This window comes from Phaethon aethereus, assembly GCF_964289735.1.
Source record: "Phaethon aethereus genome assembly, chromosome: 5".
In the NCBI taxonomy this organism is placed as follows: Eukaryota; Metazoa; Chordata; class Aves; order Phaethontiformes; family Phaethontidae; genus Phaethon; species Phaethon aethereus.
The window spans coordinates 27,428,697-27,449,570 of record NC_138579.1 but is presented as its reverse complement, the minus strand read 5'-3'; the positions used below and the strand labels follow the sequence as shown (position 1 = coordinate 27,449,570).

General features: G+C 56.7%; 2 protein-coding genes across 2 annotated transcripts; one reads left to right on the top strand and one right to left on the bottom strand.

Annotated features, from left to right (window-relative positions):
- Window positions 1–3,194: 3,194 nt before the first annotated feature.
- On the top strand, window positions 3,195–5,284 carry VRTN (vertebrae development associated; the record flags this gene model as incomplete). The annotated part of the gene is made up of 1 exon (XM_081999949.1): window positions 3,195–5,284. One exon carries the CDS (start codon window positions 3,195–3,197, stop codon window positions 5,220–5,222), a length of 2,028 nt encoding a protein of 675 aa, XP_081856075.1. The 3' UTR covers window positions 5,223–5,284.
- A 10,730-nt stretch (window positions 5,285–16,014) lies between these two features.
- SYNDIG1L (synapse differentiation inducing 1 like) lies at window positions 16,015–19,579 on the bottom strand (the record flags this gene model as incomplete). Its single annotated transcript, XM_082000553.1, has 3 exons — window positions 16,015–16,179; window positions 17,787–17,924; window positions 19,151–19,579. 3 exons carry the CDS (start codon window positions 19,577–19,579, stop codon window positions 16,021–16,023), a joined length of 726 nt encoding a protein of 241 aa, XP_081856679.1. The 3' UTR covers window positions 16,015–16,020.
- Window positions 19,580–20,874: the final 1,295 nt, after the last annotated feature.

The window sequence follows — 20,874 nt, the reverse complement described above, 5'->3', positions numbered from 1 at the left end:
TCGGGAGAGGCGTGAGCGGCCGTGGAGGCGGCCGCGGGGGCGCGCTCACGGGTGGCGCGGGCTGGAGGCGGCTGTCAGGCGCCGCTTGCGCTCGGGCGGTCAGTGCCCCCGCCCGCGGGGCGGCTGAAAGCAGGCTCAGCCGCAGCGCTGTGGCCTAGGTTAGGGCGGGTTAGCGGCTTTTCTCTCTCCAGGGGAGTGTTGCCCCATTTCTAGGCTTCTGTGGAGGTCTTCTGTGGGTGTTGGCAGATGGAGCACGGAGCAGGCTTCTCCCGCTGCCTGGGCTGCCAGGGCTGTTCACCCCCTCAGGACCTCTAATGCGGTGGTATGTCTAGCCTAGAGAGCTCCCTGAGATTATCGCTTCTGTGGTGTGGTTATGGTGGTTAAACCTCTCAAATGAAAGCCTCTCAAAATGAAAGTCCTGCGCTTGCAGCTGGGACTGGGAAGCAAGCCGTCTAACCCAGCTGGGCTGGGCGGCATGGACACCCCTGCTCCTGCAAGATGCCTGCAGTCCCGAGCAGCCGGGGCAGCAGAGGCTGAGGTCTTCTGGATTCCTGCTCGGTGGGGAGCGTTTTCAGGGCTGGCTTGGGGAACTTGCACTACTGGATGCCACCAGCCCATCAGTTTAGGTGAGGGAACGTGATCTGCAAGTGCTTGCTTATCTGTTACAATGCAAAAGCGGCCAGGTTAGGTAAAGCCTCCTTTATCAGCAGCAAAAACCTCCCTTGGCTCACTCTTGGTGCTGAGGCGGTTTAGGGAGCGCTCGTCTGTCGTGTTCAGCTGGCTTCGCCGGGGGTGCACGGCGAAAAATGCTACCTTTGCAGCAGGCCCTCTGTGTTGAGAGCTGCTGGGTTTTATCCAGTGGTGAACCTAAGTCCCCAGCTTGGCTGACTTCTGCTTCTGGCTTACCCTGCCCTGAAAGTTCATCTGTCCTGTTTCAGCTGTGGGTTTTGCTTTAGGATTGCTTTCAAGGTCCTGTTCCTCTGGGCAGCAGAAGCTGTGACATTGAGGCTATGAGGTTATCACTGAAGGGCAGGATTAAATCCTGTGCCTCTAGTTATCCCTTTCGCCCTCCCTCTCCCCCCAAGCTATAAGGGGGTGAAAAATGCCCACCAGGCCATAAAGACCAGAGTTGTTGCTGACAGTCCCTAGCCTGTGTTGGCTCCTCACCCCCTCCAGGGGAAAAGCTTGTCTTGCCTTTCCTTGCTCTGCTGCTGGGCTTTGGGGGCTGAAAGGGGATGTGGTGGCTCCTGCAGGGGGAGGTGGCAGGCCCTAAAATTGTTTGGCAGGCCATGGAGAAGGAGGACTTGAGCTCTGCAGCTCTCCTGAGGGATGCCTTTGCTTCAGCTCCTCCAGCGCATGTTGTTCACCATGGGCTTAGTCAAAATTTCTATGACCTGTAAATTTCTACAAATTTCCAGGAGCACAACAGTACAGACCCAACCTGAAGTGACAACCCCATACTTGCTCAGACCAGAATTTTAAGACTAGTTTATCTCCCCTGCTTCACAGCTGTGTGCATTCTTGTGTGTTGTCTCCGATACCTGATGCCCCACAGCTGTGGGAACAGCTGTAAGAGAGGGCCCTGGCCCCTGACATGCAGGAGACCATGAAGGAGCTTGGAGCAGGGGAAGGGAGTCAATCTGGTGATTAGCTGTGGCCTGATTAAAGGCAAGGGGCAGCAGCAGCATGGAGGCTCCTTGTGGTGAAGTAGCTGGGATGCAGCTGTGTGATTCTGTGGCACCTCATTTTGTTTGCTGTTGGGTCATGGCCAGGGGCTGTAGATGCTAGAGCACGAATAACCTTATCTGCAGCAGGGCTGAGAATTGGGAGAGGTCAGGAGGGACATCTGCTTTACTGCAGGGCTGCTGCTTTTCTTGCCTGGCTCTGCTGTGTCCCCATCTTCCTGCAGAGCTGCAAGTGACACCTGTGAGGTGTTGTGGGAAGGTGGGTCTCCAGCTGAGATGTGAATCAAGTAGACTACAAAGTGATGCCCTACATGTTGGGGGTGGTATGTGAATGAGCCTTAGGAGAAAATGGGCCTGACTGCGTTTCCTGGCTGAGTGAGGTGGTGTAGTCCGTGGAAGAGAACTGGCTCAAGAGAGAGAGACTGGGCTGGCTGATGGGTGGGAAAAGGTGCTGAAGAGGGATGCACTGATGGAGCTGGATCATGGGATATGGACCAGAGGCATTGTGAAAGCTCCTGGAGGGGTGAGGGCAGATCCATGTAGGAATCAGGACGAAAGCTGACAAAGGGGGCCTGTAGGTTTGACCCTTTGGATTGCCCGAGTGGGAACGGGCATGCAAAGAGAGGAAGGACAGGACAGGGATGGGCTCAGGCAGGGAAGAGGGCTCCATACAGCCTCTGAACTATCCACCCAGCCCTCGTGCTCCGTCTGCACTTTTGGGTTGCCTCCTGCCCGGTAGCTCATCTGGGAGAAGCCTTCCTTTTGTGGCTTCTCCCTGGCTGGTGGTGTGTGTCTGCTGAGCAGCAAGTGACATCTAGTGTCAGCTCAGGCAGCAGCAACCGTGGCATGGGCTGGCTCCCGCTCTTCTTCCCATCCCAGGTCCTGTGGCAGTAGGTTTTTGGCGCACTCAATGTGTGCGGCTGCAGTGCCCCCCTCTAAGGGAGGGGGCAAGCTTGTTGCCCCTTCGTCTGTTGGGCTGAACTCCTTGAGCCAGGTCCCTCCATGCCCCTGCACAGTGTTGCTCTGTCACAGGTCTCTTCCTGCAGAGATGACAAACGTTTCCCCTTCAGGCTCTCTCCTCTCTGGGTGCTGGCAGCGGAGTGCTAAAATAAAAGGGATGGAGCCGGGTGTGAGGGTGAGGCTGGGCACAGCCCGGTGTGCAGGGGTAGGAGGTGACCTGGCCTCCCGCCCTGATGGGTGCAGTCACTCCTTAGTTTCACCTAGACAAGTGTCTCTGGAGGCTGTGTGCCATGCGTGCTGCCCACAGGAGGTCACTGCAGAGCAAGCTGAGCCCTTGTCCCTGTCCCAGGTCTGTCTGTGGGGACCCAGTCTTCCTCCTTTGTCTTTGGGAATGTGTGTGTGTGGGGGTGAGCAGTGGCCTTTCGTCTACCCTCTTCCCCAGTCTTGTCCTTTGGGGAAGAGCTGGACCTGGAGGCCAGGCCCCTGGCAGTCTGGAGCATGCACTGTCTTCATTTCCAGTGACTTTTTTTCTTTTTGCCATCCTCCAGGATGATCCAGCGGCACCAGCTGGTGCAGTCTGTGCTGCAGGAGCTGCAGGAAGCCACCGAATGTTTTGGTCTGGAGGGCCTCACCAGTGCTGCGCTGGAGGCAGAGAGGACCCTGTCATCTTTCTCCCTGCCTGGCTATTGTGGGAGGCAGTTCCAAGAGGAGCTGGAGGTTGACCGCGTAGCCAGGAGCCTCTATCCTGAGGATGCTCCAAGTAATATGCTGCCTTTGGTTTGCAAAGGTGAGGGGAACCGCCTCTTTGAGGCAGCCAGCGTGCTGCTCTGGGGCAACCCCAGCCTCAGCCTGGAGCTGCAGGTGCGTACAGTGGTGGAGATGCTGCTGCACAAGCAATACTACTTGAATGGGATGATTGACTCCAAGGTGATGCTGCAGGCTGCCCGCTACTCTCTCTGCACCGAGGAGACCCCGGAGATGACCAGCCTGCCCATGGCTATCCTGGAAGCGATCTTTGATGCTGACATCAAAGCTACCTGCTTTCCTGGCACCTTTGCCAACATGTGGCATGTCTATGCTCTTGCCTCAGTACTGCAGTGCAACATCTACTCCATCTACCCTATGAGCAACTTGAAGATCCGGCCCTATTTCAACCGGCTCATCCGGCCCAGGAAGTGTGGCCCACGAACCTCCACGCTCCACATCATGTGGTCGGGGCAGCAGCTCTCCTGGCAGGTCTTCAAAGCACAGTACTTTGTGGCTGTGGTTGGCCTGGAAGAGCTAGAACCCACAATGCCTTCGCCAGAGCCTCCTGTCCAGCCCATGAAGACGCTTGAGTTGCTGAACAGTGACCCCCAGCTGACCTACTCCAACCTGCGTGACAGGTACAGCATTACCAAGAGCACCTTCTACCGCTGGAAGCGCCAGTCTCGTGAACACCGGCAGAAAGCGGCTGCCAGGTTTGCAGCTAAACACTTCCTCCAGTCCTGCTTTCAGGAGGGCAATATAATCCCCCTCCAGCACTTCCGACAAATGTTTCCAGAAATCTCCCGATCCACGTACTATGCCTGGAAGCATGAGATGCAGAGCATGGCCAGTGGTGATGCCTCTGCTCTGGCTGAGGCCCATGGGTTGCAGGAGCTCCACAGGGATGTCCCAAAAAAGGCTGATGTGGATGAACCAGCAAATTCGGGGGGGAGCTTAATATCCCCCAATCCTTCCCTAGACCCCATCCAAGCAGGAATCTTCATGCAAGGAGCCAAATCCTACCTGGAGAAATGCATTTCCATGAACACTCTGGTGCCTTACAGGTGCTTCAAGCGCAGCTTCCCTGGCATCTCCAGGTCCACTTACTACAACTGGCGAAGAAAAGCAATCAAGGAGAACCCCAATTTCAAACCCCCCCAGTCTCCCTTGGATAACCAGAAACCTCTAGCAATAGGAAAGCCATTCCTGCAGTTGAAGCCAAGCAGTGTGCCTGTTAGGAAGAGGCTGAATGGAGACCGGCCAGCACCCAGGAGTCTCCTGCAGCTCAAGCCCTCTCTGTGCTGGAGAAAGCAGCTGCGAGATGTGGCCAAGAGGCAGGTCCAGCAGTGGCGGCTGCCGTTCTGCAAGTACCGCCTGCGCTACCCGTCTCTCTCCTCCACAGCCTACTGGTTTTGGAGGGGTGGCAGCCAGGCCCTCAGGCAGCATCGCCTGCCCTGGACCAGCTCCAGCCGGCCATTGAACCGGGTGGCTTCCCTGGCACCTCCAAGGGTGGAGCCAGGCCTCAAGCCCCAGTTCCACATGGAGGTAGCCACCAAGCACCTAGATAAGCCAGCGCCGGCCACGCCGTACAACGCCACCATTTCGGGCTATGCCGTGTCGGAGAGAGCCAACAGCCGGATGTTTGTGATGGATGTGATCGCCACTGCCCAGTTCAAGGCGCAAGCCAAGCTGTTCCTGCAGCGGCGCTTTGAGTCGAAGACCTTCCCCACCTACAAGGAGTTCAGTGCCCGCTTCCCACTCACAGCCCGTTCCACCTATTACATGTGGAAGCGTGCCCTGCACGATGGGCTGACGCTCGTGGATGCCTGAGTGCCAGTTGCCAGCTGGCTTGGCCACAGCTCCTCTGCTGAGGTGCCCTTTGGCTCTCCGGTGGGGTACCCGGCATGGGGCCCCGCTCTAACTTTTGTTCCCGTTTTGTTTTGTTTTGTTCCTAGTCTCTGGTTTTCTTTTTTGCGTGGTTCAATCAGGTATGGGAGTGTATGTGCAGTGCCTGTTCCCGGAGATGGGAGGAGTGGAAGGAGAAGGCACTGGTCTTAGCTGCTCCAAAGGAGAGGGGCTGGGAGGTTGTCCTCTATTTGTGCTTGGAGGGTGAGCAAGGGAGGCAGTACTGGGCCAGTGTCGTGGGATGCTGCCGGGCCTCTTTAGACAGAGGATGTGAAGGTCTCTCTGCCCTTGGCACTTGCTTGAACGAGTAACATGGATGTGCAGGATGAGCGTGGAGGTGCCCAGCATCCCCTTGGTGAGCAGAGCAGCGCTGGCTCAGCTGTGGGTGAGGAGGGGCTTGGGGAGGGCTCAGCTTTACAGGAGGAGCATCTTGATCTGGGCTTTTCCCAGCTAAAGAGAATAAAAGCTTCCCTTGGGGTCAGCACCAATGCCACCCTGGCTTTCTGGCTTGTAATACCTGCCCTGGATGCAATAGAGGCTGGTGGAGGAGGGGGCTCATTTGTGTCCCCACTGTAGTCTGTCTGCTGGGAACACTGAGCTAGGAGCCAGTGTCCTTCACAGGCTCTGGAGAACCTGTCCCTGACCTTTCTGGTCTTGTAGCAATAATCTCTTTCACACAGTCCTTTATTCTCTCACAGCTGGCAGTTGCCTTACTTTCCTAGGGTCTCTTTCCTGGTGCCTGGGAGAAGGCAGAGAGACCGAACCTTGTGTGCCCAGTGTCCCTGCGTCCCCTGTGCCGTGCTGCAAGCTGAACGCAACGTGGGTGTCTCCTTGCAGCAAGCCTAGATGCATATATCTCACTTGTAAGAACGCAAAGCAATAAAGACTCTTCCACTCCTAGTCCTGTGCGGTTTCTCACTCTTGCTTGTGTGATTCTGGGCAAGGCTTCCCCCTCCCTGTCTGCTTTCTCAACTGGCTTGTGGGCAGGGAGAGCCTGTGCTTGCCTCCATCCCTGCTGCTGTGAAGGTCCTCTTCTGCTTCCCGGGACCTGGTGGGGACCATCTGCTCAGTGGTGCTCTGGAGGCCTGGCAGGGGCTGTGCTCTCCCTGGTGAGAGGCCAGGACCTCCCTTCCAGATTGGATGCAAGGCTGGGGGTGACACAGTGGCTCTGTGTGACAGCAGGGACATGGTGGCAATGTCTGAGATGTCAGCAGGTGGTCCTGCCCTGGAGTGGTGCTGTATGGGGAGGCTGAAACTGGCCATTTGCACCTCTGCCCTGCCAGTGTCTTAGGGTGCAGGGCTGCAGGGGGCTCACTGCTTGCCCAGGCTTTGCTGGAGGTCTCCAAAAAGCCTCATCTTAGTGTCTGAGCTCCCCTGCGGTGCCTGCCAGCATGGCTATGCAGAACTGAGTTGTAGGGGGTGTGGGGCTGGCTGCTACCACGGAGGAGGGTGGGGACAACTGCAGTACCTGCTCTTATTTCCCAGGAAGCTTTGGGGAGTCAGAGCACCATACAAATGCAAGCGGAGAGTCTCTTGAGCCCTGCACTTCTAAGATCAGCCCCTGAGGCTGGGTCTAACAGCAGGGCTGAGTCTTGTCTTTCTTGCCCTCAAGTCTTAGTCTTAGGGGGTTTGGTGACCTTGTTAAGAGTTGAGGTGAAGTAACGTGTTGTGGTCCCCATCCTTGCCCCAATCTTGCTTGCAAATAACTTGGTTTTCCTTCTTCACCATGTCTGTGACCTCTTACTGGCTGCTGCAGCCCAGTCCTGCTCCTGATGTAGTCTGGCTTCACTTGCCATGAGCCTCCTGGGCAGAGGGGGCCCTGTGCTAGGACACCCTGCTGAGCTTTCCTCGACATCAACCTGCAGGAGAAAGGGGTGCTCAGGGTTGTCCTGAGTCGTTCTTGTGCCAGAGCGATGTGGCGGGGCAGCCCCAGCGGAGCGGTGCTGAGCCAGGGGGGCATCTCTCAAGGAACCATTTAGCACCTTGTCCTTGGTGCTGGTGGGATCTTGCCGCCATCCGTCCACCCCAGAGTACCCTGCCAGTCCCAGAGGAGGGGATCCAGGGCAGCGGGTACCCCCAGGGAGGGAGGCATGTGATCTCTGTGTGTCAGGAATTAATTGGAGTAATTAGCTGCCAGCGACAACTCACCACCGAAGTCCTCCAAGGGAGTAAGTTGGTAATTACTCCAGAATGATTACTCATGTCTCCAAACTGCCGGAGGCTGGAGATAGCTGCTATCGGTGGCTGCCAGCAGCGGCGGTGAAGGTGGATGTGAGACCCCCGGAGCATGCCCTGTGGGTGCTAACGCAAACCCTATTTTGGTGGCCCGGCGGCTGGGGCAGACCATGCCTGGCAGCAGGACAGTGGCCATCGGTCGGCATGGCGCAGCACGGTGGGTGGCTGCTGCTGGGGGCAGGTGGGCATCAGGGGAGCCTCTGCGGTGGGAGGTACCCAGTGCTCTGTGGGGCAGAGGGGTGGCTTCTGCTTCCCATCACCTGACTCTCCCTGAACTGGGACTGTTGTGTGCCTCACACCTGGGTGCGGTTGCAGGATGAATCTCTCCCAGGTGCTGGCCTTGGGATCTCTTCCCCTGTCCTCCACCGCTCCCGTGCAAGACATTTTTCAGGAGCCCTGGTGAAGAGATCTAGGTGTGATGGTCTTTCTGCCCTTGGCTGGATGCCGGGGTGGAGCATGGTGGGAAAATAATACTCATCTCTGAGGGGTTTTACAAGTGCTCTTAACGTTTGTCCCTCCCCAAGCCTTGATGGCAGCAGGGTCATGGTAGGTCTCTGCCAGTTGGGACTACCTAAGGGGTGGGTGCTTGTTATTTACTGATGTAGTCTGTGGCTGAGCAGAGTTTAATTGGGGGGAGGAAACTGTAGCACTTGATTCATACCCGTCACGCTGTTTTTACATTGAGCTGGTGGTGGGGGATGAATTTAAGGCGGCCCCAGCTGCTCCGTACCGTGCGGCCGGGCACCGGCCGAGAAATCTGTCCCTTTGCATGTGTGGAGTGAGGTTTAGCTCAGGTGCCACCCAAACTCCCTCTCAGGCGAGTGCTTAAAAGCACCAACCCCAGCAAAGACAAAGATGAAAAGGCAACTGAAATGCAGAGGCTGGGGGCTGCAAAGCCTGCGGGGAACAGCCCCCCGCCTGCCAGCGATTTAGGGCTCTGCTCCACCACTAACACACACTGTTTGTGTCCGTGGGAGGTGGTTTGCAGGTGCAGGAGGTGGGTGACACAGTGCAGCGGAGCCTGCCTGGACACCGTGCACAGTTTAGTATGCCCAAGCAAAGCTTTGGGGCATTTAGCTGGTACGTGTTGGCTCAAACACCGCTTTGCATCCAGATTTTGCACAAACAGCTGGTTTGTCGGTGCAAAGAGCAAATAGTGTTGGTCTTAAAAGCATCTCAAGCAGCGGCAGGAGGACAGTAAAGTCAGTGCCGCAATTCAAAACTGTTCCTGAACTGACAAGGACAAAAGCAATTCATTATCAAGAATATTTATGTGGGGAGGGGAGGAAAGAAGATGAGAAGAAAAAGGAAAAAAAGGATCTTTGGGATCAGTCCCCTGAGTAAGTCCCTCCATAGGTCTGGGCTACAACCGAGCTGTTGACATGGGAGTCCTTTTTCTCCTGGTGCCCGCGTGGTATTTGTGGGGAACCATCTGCCTCTGACCGGCAGGTTACAGCAGCCAAGGCCAGGTCCCTGTTCTCCTACAGCTCTTTCCGCCTCCTTCCCATTAAATCCCATCTCTCGGGCACCATGGCTGAAATGTCTCCCAGAGTCCAGCTGTGCCCCACCACATGTCCTTCATGAGTAGCTTTGTTGAACCGGTTTGCCCTGCAGATCTTCACGTCAAATCCGCCTTTTTCATGCTGGAGCAACGGCTCCGTCTGTTTCCCGGCCGCTGTTGACCGAGGAGCTCCCTGCCTGCTGCAGCGATTCCTACTGGCAGCCCCTCATCGCATCTCCCTGCATTTCATCCCGTCTCCACCCCTCCTGCCTTCAAGGTAGCTCCGTTTCTTCACTACTCTTCTGTATTTCCAAACCCTCCTGGTTTTGTCTTGTTAGCAAACGGCACCAAGGCACCCCTCCTGCCTATGCCGACTTGCTAGTGAAAATATGAAAGATCAGTCCTCATATGGATGCTCAAGGATTTTGCCCTCCAGCCCAACAGAACTGAAATAGTAATAACCCATTAATACCCATCTTCACTTTCTTGAACCAGCCCCAACCTGACAACTGTTGGTGTGGCTCCATCCCAGCAGCTTGGCCAAGGTCCAGATGCAGCGTTCCCTGCCTTTCCTCTTCTAGAAAACGGGTAAGCTGATGTGTAATGCTAATTTATCACAGTCAACATCTGGAAAATGCCAGAGTTTTGGAGAAAATACTCAGATATGAAAGCAGGAAGGAAAAACTTCCATCTTTCTAGCCTAATACTGTCAAGAGTTTACTGCCTGTGCCCAGCCTTTGATAAATTATTTCAAGGATGGCATTTTGGCAGATACTGCATTTGTTTGCATTTCATTTCTCCTTCACTGGCTTCTTCCTTTGCCCCTCTTCCCTTCAGTAACCGCAGCACTGGGGGAAGGCAGGAGAGCTGCGGAGGGATGGACACCTCCCCACCAAACTCAGATGTTTGAGAATAAAGTTGTATCTTCCTGAGACTTCTGGAGCTGCGTGAATCCGGGCAGGGGACAGGCAGGGAGCCTGCCTGTGCTGCGGGAAGGACCTCTTGCCCATGGGGCTGCCCCTCAGCTCTCCATGCCAGAAGGCAGCGCTCCGGCTGCTGCCAGACGTTGGGTTTGGTCCTGCCTGACATTTGGATTAAGCAACAAGATTGATTTAAAAATGAAGCCAGCAAACACCGAACGGATTAAAAACCAGTTAAAGAGGGAGCCCTTGCGGGGCAGGGGGATTTCTGCTGGGAAGCCTCCGAAAGGCTCCCGAGGATGGGGGTGAGCTGAGCGCAGCCAGAAAAGCTCCTGAGCAGAAATGGTGGGCAGAAGGGTTGGGTGGCCTGTGTCCGGTGGTTGCAGGACATCACAGCATTTTTGGAAGTGAATAATCTGGAAAAGCCCAGATGCACCGGGGAGCTTCACAGAGGAGCAGCGAGCCCAGCAGCTCAGCCTCTTCGAGGCAGCGGAGGTGACAGCGGGGGGAGAGGGAGCTGGGCAGACCTCGGTGGCACCGGGGCCGAGGGCTGGCAGCACCTGGGACCTCAGCATCAGCAGGAATCAGCCATGTGAACCGTTCCCCCGCGGCCCGGGTGGCTGCTGCGGTTGTGAGGATATTTGAATTGCGCTTCCAAGTTACGCCTCCTAAAGGGCGGCTGCCCTTCCCTTGCAGAGCCCTTGGCTCGGAGATACAATCCTGGGCACCGATGACGGCAGAAGTGAGGTCAGCTCAGAGGGGCAGTACATCTGCGGCCATGGGGACGGTGGGGAGGGGGCTGTGCAGGGGTACAGCCCCTCCGCGCCGTAGGGGGGACAGGTGAGCAGTGCAGAGTGATGCTAACACCCTCCGGTGCGTCACCTTCACTAACCAACCCTTCCCGTGGCGTGGCAGCAAGGCTCATGGATCACCGTGGGGCGCGGGGACAGCATCTGCCTTGTCCCCAGGACAAGGTGTCCCTACCTAGCACTCTGTCCCCTCTCGGCACCGCTTGTCCTCCTGCCTCGTGGGGACAGCTCGGTCCCACCAGTGCGCTCCCGCACGTGTGGCTGCCGGAGGCTGTGGAAGAGGGAGCTGGTGTCTGTGTCTGCAGGGAGAGGAGAGGTAATGAGCCTCCTGATTTCACAGCAGCTGATGCCTCAGTGATGGCTCTTAATTGGCTCCTCTCTGCAAAAATCCTCTCCAGCCCCAGGAGAGATGGCGTTGCCACAGGCTGTGCCTCCCCACGCTCTCTCCGCTGCAGGCTGGTTTTGGGGAGCAAAGGGGAAAGGATAAGCTAGGTGAAGAGATGCACTGATAAATGATTTTTAGTTTTATTTTTGGACAGGAATAGATAATTTGCCCTCAGTTAATTAGCTATTTCCTTACTGGATTGCTGAGAAGGGAGAACACTGTGCCATTAAGTGAGGCGAAGGACTTATTCTGCTTTTCTTTCCCTGTGTCTCTTTTCTTGCCACCCTCCAGAGGACAGATACGGGGAGAATCGAGGTATTTCTGCCCCACCAGCACTGGCTGCAGTCCCACCCCGCTGACAGGCCCTGCTGGGAGAGCAGGCGGTGGTTTTGCTTCTGCACGGGGCCGCGTCCTCCCAGGTAGATGAAGGTGCCGGGAGCGCAGCAGGAAGGACACCCCGCACCCCACCCCGGTGGTTTCCACAGCACCCGCTCTGGGGACAATCCGGAGGAGAGGCAGGTTGGCTGGTAGGATGCGGGAGGACCAATGCCCCCGTGGATCCCTTCAGCTGGGGTCAGGGTCCCATAGGGGTCTTGTGTCCCCCACAAACAGGACCAGCTTCTTTTCCCTTCTCCTCCGTTCTTCTCACCTCATCCCTGTGGGTAAAAGAGCGATACCCATGGCCCCATCCCTGCATCCCTCCTCACCCTTCCCCAGCCCTGATCTGCAGCCGGTGGCCCCGTTTCAGCATGCTGCAGCGCTTGCCAAGGGGTGAGCGGCGCGAGCAGAGCCGGGGGAAGCAGGCGGTGGCTCAGATGCATCGGTTGCTCAGATCTGTGGCCGAGGCACCGGTGCTTTTTTCCTTGGCAGCTTTCTCCCTGGCTGCATCCCAGAAGGAGGCAGGATTCAAAGGCCACCCCTGCCCTTGTCACGGGCTCCGTCCGCCCCGTCCTTAGCTGCTTCTGAAGAGAAATGCCCACCAAGAAGTGCTCACCTTGATGTTGCAGAGGTTAGGAAAGGAGCCCAGGCTGGCAGATGACATGTTTTCCACTGCTGGGAAAAGACACCAAAGCCCAGCGCACCTCTGGCACTGCTGCCCTGAGCTCCTGGCTGAGCGAGGAGCATCTCCAGGGCAGGGGAGGGATGGAGGGTATGTTCAGCTGGCCGTGGGGCGTGGGACTGGCTTGGTCTCCAGGGCCTTCTCCTCACAGCATGGAGGGCATCTGGGATACTTGGTGATGGCACTTCTCACAACCCAACAGCTGCCCAGCGTGTGAGACGAAAGAGGGGTGTTTGGGCATGGGCATGAGGGGAGGGGCAGGGATGGGCTTTCTGGTGACTTTCTGGGTCTGTCTCTTGGTGTCACCGGCTTAGGGCAAGGGCTGAGGGTGCTGGTGGGGCAACGGGGCCAGGGCAGGAGCATTTGGGAAGCAGTGGGCAGGTGGGCAATGGGATGGGTTTGCTGGGGCCAGGGGGTTGCAGGAGTGTGCTGGGGGTGCCAAACAGCACCTGCATTCACAGGGATGGGCACTTGCAGCCGGCTGGTGGGGAACTCAGTTGCAAATAGGTGTCCTAATTACAGATAGCAAATTACTCATGAATGGAGAAGGCAGGGCTTGTTCTGATATATCACGGGACTCTTCAGCACCTCTCGTGATTATTTTTTAGAAAGCTCTGGGGTGCGGAGAAGGACAGCAGGTTGCGGTGTGCACCCTTGTAGGACATCGTTATTTAACCAAGCCCACTCCACCCCCTGCTCAGAGAACTCCAAATCCTCCCTCGCCAGCCACCAGGAATCCCGCTCCGCCACCGCCTCTCTGCGCGGGCACGGACCGTCTCCGCACTCCCTGCCCTTCCCATCACTTCCCACAGCTGCGACCTGCCAGGTCCCCTGTGCTCCCATTCACCTTTCTGGGCTAGACGTGTTTGCAGGCCAGAATTCGAGGCTATTCCCCCTTCGCCCCAAATTTCTGAGTATCCCCTGTGCGATCAAGACCATTATGGAGCTCTGCTGTGGGGCTGGGGATCCTGGGTGGGAGACGGACCGCTCCTCTGGGAGGCCAGGAGGGATGGGGTGAAAAGTCACCTCTTCCACACCCACTGGTAGGGTTTAGTTTAATATTTATTTTCTTTTAAGCTCAATCAAATTTCTGGAGCTTGCGTCTTCCCCGAGTGCTGTGCCTTGTTGCCTTTTTGCTTCCTTCCCTTCTGCTCTGGCGGCTGCAGCAGACGCTGTGAGTCTATAATAAGTTATTCAGCAGCAGTCTCCATGCTGGTCCTCGGATCTCAATTTCCACATGTTTCCCTTCAGGCTGTTTCCAACTAATTTCTCCATTTGCATAATGCCCCCCTTAGGGATGCTCTGGCACAGCCCTTTCCCCCCCTGCTTTGACAAGATCATCAGAGATTCAGGCTATTAGTGGAAAACACTTTAATTCTGTCGGCCCTTCAGCCCGGTCCTTGCCCGTGCATCTCCAATTAAAAACAGACAACGGGGCGGGTTGGGCTGCCGGGGGACGGGGCACCCATGGGCAGTAGGCTGGGGGCTGCTGGGCTCCCACCTGGGGCAGCCCCTGGCGGAAACCAGCTGGCAGAACGACAAATTCTCAGCAAATGCAGTTTCTCATTGCCGATTCTGCTCCAGCAGCCCCGAGGGTTTAGTCTGGACCAGAGTCAGTGGAGGTCCCCCCACCCCTGCCCCCCGGCAGCTGGCTGCCCCCCATCTGGGGGTGCTCGAGGGGGAGAGGCGGGGAGGGCTTTAGCTGGGGCGGCACTGCGCTGGGGGTGGTGGGTCCGGTCACCCCTGCAGCACGGGCACCCACGGACGTTTCCTCCCCTGAAACAGCACTGCCGTCCTGCTCGGTTATTTGGAGGGACGGGCTGCGCCGGCAGGCTGAGCACTCGGAGCAGAGGGGAACGAAAACCACCCCTTGGCTGCTGGGCGAGGGTGAACCTCACCTTTGCTCTCTAAGCCACCTCATCTCTTCTGGACACCCCAGTCCTTCCCTGCAAATTCAGTCTCTCTCTGTCCACCACCAGAAGTAAGACCTGCTTATTCCCGCCCGCTGTTCGTATTCTTCTGCCTCTCTTCAAGCACGTTTTATTTTATGCTTCTACTACACACAGAGCAGCCTTAACATGATGCTCCAGTCTCTTTCTCTCTCTCCCTAATTCTTGTCCATCCACACATGGCAAAAAGCCTGCATCACCATCCCGCTCCCAGCGCTAGCTGCTCGCTGTGATCTACATCGCAGTGCATATCCCTCCGGGTGGCCCCGACACCGGCTGGATTATGGCTTCCTTCGGGAACCGCTAAACACCTCCAGGTTTAAGTGAGCTCAGCACTCCTGCAAAGCTCACCTCTTCGCTAGCCAGCTCCCTGTCCTTATAAGCAGTCTTTTTTCCTGCTTTTTTTTATTAGCTCTTCCATGTTATAAAAGGTAATGGGAACTTTCAGACCGGCTTCTGAACAGGTCTCTGATGTGCTTCTCTCTTTTATGGCTCAAGTACAACAGCAATCGCAGACATTAACATGCTGCTTTAGGATGAAATGTACATTTGAATGACACCCAGCTGGAGGAACATGCTGTGCCTCTTGCAGAGCCGGCTGCAGCCTGCCCAGAAACCCCGGGAAGGGGCTGATAGGCGCCCAGAGCCTGCCTGCAGCCCCCGGCACATGGGGGAAGGAGGCGGCAGGGGAGCCATGGTCAGGGCGAGGGAGGGTCAGGACGGATGCTGGGGGCGGGGAGCGAGGCAAGGCCTTTTAACACCAGCCTTTTGGGGCAGTCGTTGCCTTCACACCCACCTCTGAAGCACTTGATGTGTCGCTGATGCTATAGGAATTAGCAAAAATAAGATGTAAGCCTCTAGCTGGATGGAGATACCCCTCTCCGAGGCATGGGAAGGAGTGTGTTGGGGTCACCCCTATGTCTCAGGCTCCCTCCAAGTCTTCCCCCTCTCTGGATCTCATCCTCTCACAAACAGTACTCCCACCCTGGGCTCTGCGTGTCATGTCGGCCTTTTCTTTCCATCGTTCTCTGTGTGTGAGGCCCTGACCTAGTGCCAAGAGTGGAGTCCTTCAGGCCCCCCCTTAGGGGGGCTCCAGCTTGCAATTATCATGACATTATTAACGCGGAGAAAACCTTGCTGTCTTTGCCAGCTTGCTCCAACAATGGCAGTGACGGTGTCCAACCACCAGCCTGCCTCCCTCCTTGTTTCTTGCCTGGGACAGGCCAGCAACTGGGATGTCCCCTGGATCAGGGGTCTGTCTGCAGCGGGATGCGGAGAGCATGCCCTTTGGTCATGTCCATGCGGCCACGTCCTACTTCACTGCAGTTGAGGGGCCAGGTGCTGCCCCATGGCACTGAAATGAGGATGTTGTCCCCGTCACGGGAGTCCGGAGGTCGCACCAGGACCCCAGCTTCCCAGAAGAAAGACTGGTCATTCTCCAGCACCGTCTCTCCTCTCCTCCCTGTGTGCCCCTTTCATGGGCCAAACCTGGGCAGCCCGGTGGATCTCCTGGCTGTGGGGCGGGGAGGGGAAGCCGTGGCCTCGGGGCAGGGGTGATGGCACCAGCCCAGCAGCATCACGCAGCGTCTTTCCCGAACATCTTCTTCCAGGCAAATGTGTTCCTCCTGGTCCCAGCGGCCAGGCTGGTGCCCGGTTCCCTGCTGTTGGATGGTGGCACCCCGCAGCCTCGGGGAGAATGGGGGTCCAATGTTTGTCAGAAAGGGGAAGGAGCTTGCGCGGGGCATCCGTGCCACGGTCCTGCCGTGCAAGCAGCCCTTGCAGGCACTGGCACCCTGTGCCCCGCAGGAGAGCTCGATCCCAGGGGGTCTGGCAGCCGGGGACGGTGCTGACGTGCAGGTGGCAGCTATACGTGGCCCCCTTTGGAGAGATAAGCGATCAGCGCTACCACCACCCCGACGTACACGCCCGTGCCGATGGTTATGGAGAGAGCAGCGAGGAAGAGAGCTCGGCGGGAAGCTGAACTGGCCAGATGGAAATCTCCTTTGGAGACAGCCTTGCTGGTCTGGAAGGAGAAGAAACGCTCATTGCTCACAGCTGTACCAACCTGACCTTTTAGCCTGCGTGCAGTCCTTTCACTACTGAGTCAGTCCCCCTTCCCCGGCCACTGCACCCCAGGGAGGCTGGGGACAGACAGCAAGGCGTCCGTCAGTCCGGGAGGGCTCAGCACAGCAGTGCCACCTTACACCCGTTTCCCCGTGGATTTTGCCTCCATGGGAAGCGTGGGCTTTGGCTGTTTGTCTGAAAGCCCCAGTCATCCTGGTCCTCAGCCAGAGCTGTGAGTGGGTGACTGGACCCTCGTAAGCCCAGGCAGATGGTCAGTGCACAGGAGCGATGGTTGCGTGGTACCAACGAGATACAAATCTACCCTATACATATATATAATGGCTACTGCCTCGTCTCAGGGAGCTGACTTCAGACAGCACAGCCCCTTGGTCTGGCTGTGCTGCCACTTGGTATTTGCCATAGAAGGGCTGAGGGAGCCAACGACGGAGGCAAGTATGAGTGTTGGCTCTCTGGGCTGGTGACTTCCAGCTTCCCCGAGTGCTCCGGGCACCTTCAGAGCTGCTCTTAGTATTACCTAATATTTGTGTTTGAGTTGCCATGTGGAGATCAGAGGCACCCACTGTGCACAGACACCGAATAAAGAGATGGTCGTTGCCTCAGTGAGTGAACGAAAGTGGTAGTTATAGCAATTGGAGCTAAATTTAAATTGCACCAAGTACATCATCACGTGGAGAGTGCACCGTGCTACCATGCACCACGTGGAAAAATGTGGAATCAGCCACTCCTCAGGGTCCTAATCAGTTAAAGCTTCCCCTGCCTCTCACCGCCTCTGTGCTGGGTACTCATGTCATATACTTTTCCATTTCTGTCTCTATCATCTTGATTTAACTTCTTAATGCCTCCCCCCCATCTATTCTCGGTACAGCAGCATCTGTGCAAACGTAAATCCCTTGGCCCTGTATGAATTTTTCTGGGTGAAAAAGTGATGCAAGTGAGCCCAGGCTCTGGGATAAGCCCTCAAGAAGGCAGCAGCTCCTCTGAGCTGGTGCAGCCCGAGGGCCACCACCCTCTGCAGCCTCTGCCAGCCTGGTGTTGGCTCACACAGCCTGTCAGAAGCAAGTGCAATGGGGGAGCTGAAGCGTGACATGGAGACCGGGCTCCCTGTTGAGTGCAGGTTCCAGAGCAGCCTGACCCCCGGGGCCTGAGCTGCCTCCGACTGGGTCATGGTGTAGGACCTCCACACTACTGGAGAATGGGAGGGCAGGTGGGGAAATGCCGTTTTCCTGAGCCTAAGTGAAGGGTGAGGACTTGGGCAAGGGGCCAAGGGGAGCCCCAGTTCCTTAAATAAGACACAAAAGACCCAAAGGAAGAAGCCTGATCTCCAGTAACCCACACAAGAGCTTGGAGGGCTTGCAACCCCACTGCAGTTGTGGAGACATCCAGGAGCCAGGAGCACCCTTTGCCTCAGCCCTCAGGGGTCTGGGCATGGCACAGAGAGGAGCCTTAGAGCCAGAAAGGTGCCCAGTGCCCTCTGAGGGCTGCTGTGGCTTGCAGGGTCCTTGCTCCAGCACTCAGTGCACGCAGGCGAGCCAAGGCATCTCTTACCCCTTGGGAGAAGTAGAAGGCAGCAATCCCCAGGGGCCAGAAGCAGCACAGCATGGAGAAAAGGGCCAAGCCCAGGTGGTCCCGGGGGGGAAGCATCAGGAAATGATCCTCACTTTCGCTGTCGCTGGAGGAGTCGCTCTGCAAAACCAGACGGATTCAGCACATGCCCACCTCCCCGTGCTGTCCTGCAGGCTACGTCGCAGCCCCTCTCCTCCCAGCTCCTGCTCTCTCCTGGCCCCATCACATATTCTCACGCATTTCCCACCTGCAAATTCAAGAAGTGAGTTTCAAAACTATTTTAGTTTCCTCAGCCCAATTTGATGAGAAAAAATGCAGCGCAGCAAATTCAGGAGCAGAGTGGATTCTCGGCTCCCTGCCAGAGCAAATGCTGAGCTCACTTGCTGGGGGTCTGGGATTTCCCTGGGAGATAGATAGTCTTAAACTGAAATATCCCGAGCTTTGGCAGAACTGGCTGTTTGTCAGCTTAAACAAACTTAAAGTGCCTTATCCCCATTAGGGTCTAGGAGATCGATATCCTGCTAAACTAATTTAGCAAGTGAGGGAAAACGGCTGAATTGGAACCTCCATCACAGGGGCGACGTGTCCTGTCCCCTTAGCGAGCGCGTTGCTCAGAGCCCTCCCGCCTTCGGGCACCGCTTGACCAGCCGCAGACAGGCCTGGAAGTGATGTGTCTTGTTGGGGAAGGCACGCAGACGCGGGGACACCGCGGCCCCCCCACCGGCACCGAAAGCAGCAGAGCCGTGCTGGGTCATCAGACGTCAGCTCCAGCAGGCTCTGGGGACCCGCTCCCACCTCTCAAGGTCCTGGATGATGTTCCCAACCTCTGCACCACCACTCGAGCTGTGGTGGGGCAGAGAGCGCAGCGTGAGGCTGCTTCGCCAGCTCTCGTTCTTCCTTTGCGAGACTCATCCTGCCTTTTTATATTAAGCTTTCTCTCGGTTACTGCCGCCAGGCATGCGAATTTTGCAGTTAGGCAGGGATTGCTTTTTCCCCGTCAGCTCGAGTGCCACAGCGGCGGCAGGCTGCCCTTGCCGAAGGGTCCCCATGTCCCCAGGGTCCTGCAGAGACGGGCCCACCTCCCCTTGGCTCCCAGCCAGGCTGCCCTCAGGGAAGCTGACCTCCTTCTGAGGTCTGCGGTGAGGAAAAGGGAGCAGAAATGCTAAGGAGGAAGAAGAAATGTTGGGTGCACAGGGAGAGGCTGGTGAGGCAGGAGATGGTAGGGTCTCGGCGTGGGGTGGGGGAAGCTCTGGGGAAAGAAGGGACAATAAATGACCAAGAATTTGGGCTGATGGCCAGAGTTACCAGAGGAAGAGTTTGGTGCCATCCCAGCAGGCAAAGCTCACCTCGTACTCCTGGAGCTCCTCTTCCTCCACCTCGTAGGACACAGTTTGGATGCGGATGTCGCTGTCTACCCGGCAGGACCCTTGCGCCTCGTGTCCGTCGGGACCTTCGGATGGAGCCTCCTTGCTTTCCATAAAAGTGGTCTCGCAGCTTTCCATCTTGCTGTCCTTGGCCTTGAGAGAGGTCTCATCCTTCACGAGGATGAAATTAGGGCCGTACAAGGCTTCAACAGCCAGCTGCAAGGAGCTGGCATCCAGCAACTGGTGAGTCCTGGCACTGCCCGTGTTTTGGAAGATGTAGGAATACAGTTTCCCTTGGCAGCGGTGACTGGGGTAGTCCTGGCTGTGATGCTGGTGGTAAGAATAGCTGCTGCGAAGGTGCCCGTTGGCCTTGGCCAAGAGCGGGTTTTGGAGCTCACGCACGCTCTCCATGCTGCCGGCGGTGGGGGGAGCGATCCTGCGGGAGTAGAGAGAGTGGGAGGGAGGAGGCTGTTCTTTCAGCAAGGCAAGGGAGCAGAAAATCCTCTCGCCCATGCAGAGCTGATGTCAAGACAAGGCTAGCGGGAACAGAAAGATTTGGCAACGCTGGAGAGAACAAGAGCCCTCCCCCTCTCTCCACAGCTTGAATGCTATCTCCGCGAACTGAGCCGAGCCGTCTCTCCCCAGCTGGTAGTACGATAAGGATGCAGCCCTGCAACAAGATGATCTGATTCAGGCTGGATTAAGATGAGGATTTGCTGTATCTATAATGCATCTCGAGATGGCCACGTGCAGCCTGACGGGAAAGGACCTACTGCATCTTTTCTGCCGGTTCATAACGTGTGCTGCGACAAAGCCGAACAGGCAGCGCAGAAGTAGGTAAGATGCCGACAGCCACTTGAGGGGCCTCCCCGTCTTCCCAAAGCAAAAGGTCGGGCGGTGAATTACAGCCCTCCGGGCATTACGCATGCACCTGACTGGCTTTCGGGTACCTGGGAGGTTTTCTAGGGCTCTTTCAAGGCTGAGCTGGGGCTGGGGCGAGAGTAGCTGGGCATCGAGGGAAGCCAGGAGGCTGCTGTGGGGGCACGGGGGTGGCGTTTAGGCTGGGGACATGTTGGACGCTCAGCCGGCTGTGCAGAGGAATGGAGGGATGCAGAGGTTAAAGGAGAGACACCACAGGGCTTGGTGGTGTCGTAACGGAAATTACAACAATTTAAGTAAACCACCCGTCACATCAGACCTCTGTTTAAACCAGCTCCACCCCTGGGTACAGCTGGCAGCCGTGCAGCCCTGGCTCTGGGCCACAGGCTTCAGAAAATGCCAAGTCCAAACGGGATCCTCAGCTGCAAATGTCAACATGGGTTTCTTCCTCAGGAAAATTCACCCCTCTCCCCCTTCCTCCATTTCAGAGTGCTGAAACCTTGTGCTGCTTCCCCCCCCCCCCCCGCCCCAAAAATTTCAAGATTAAATATTTCAACCCCTTTTCTTCAGAGGAGCATTTGCTATATTGGCTTCCCAACCCACCTTGGCACAAAGAAAACATGTGGTGAAATATCAGCGTTCCCCAGGAGAGAGAAACAATTACTTTGCGCTCTTCAGAACCCGAGCCCCATGTTTTACAGCTGCTCTCTAGCACATTCCCAGCTCCGAGACCGTGCCACCTTACTGCCTTGCAACCCCAAATGTTCCTGTCCCCTTCAGAGACCTCCGTCACTGCCTCCTCTGCAGGATGCTGTGTAGCAGAGACA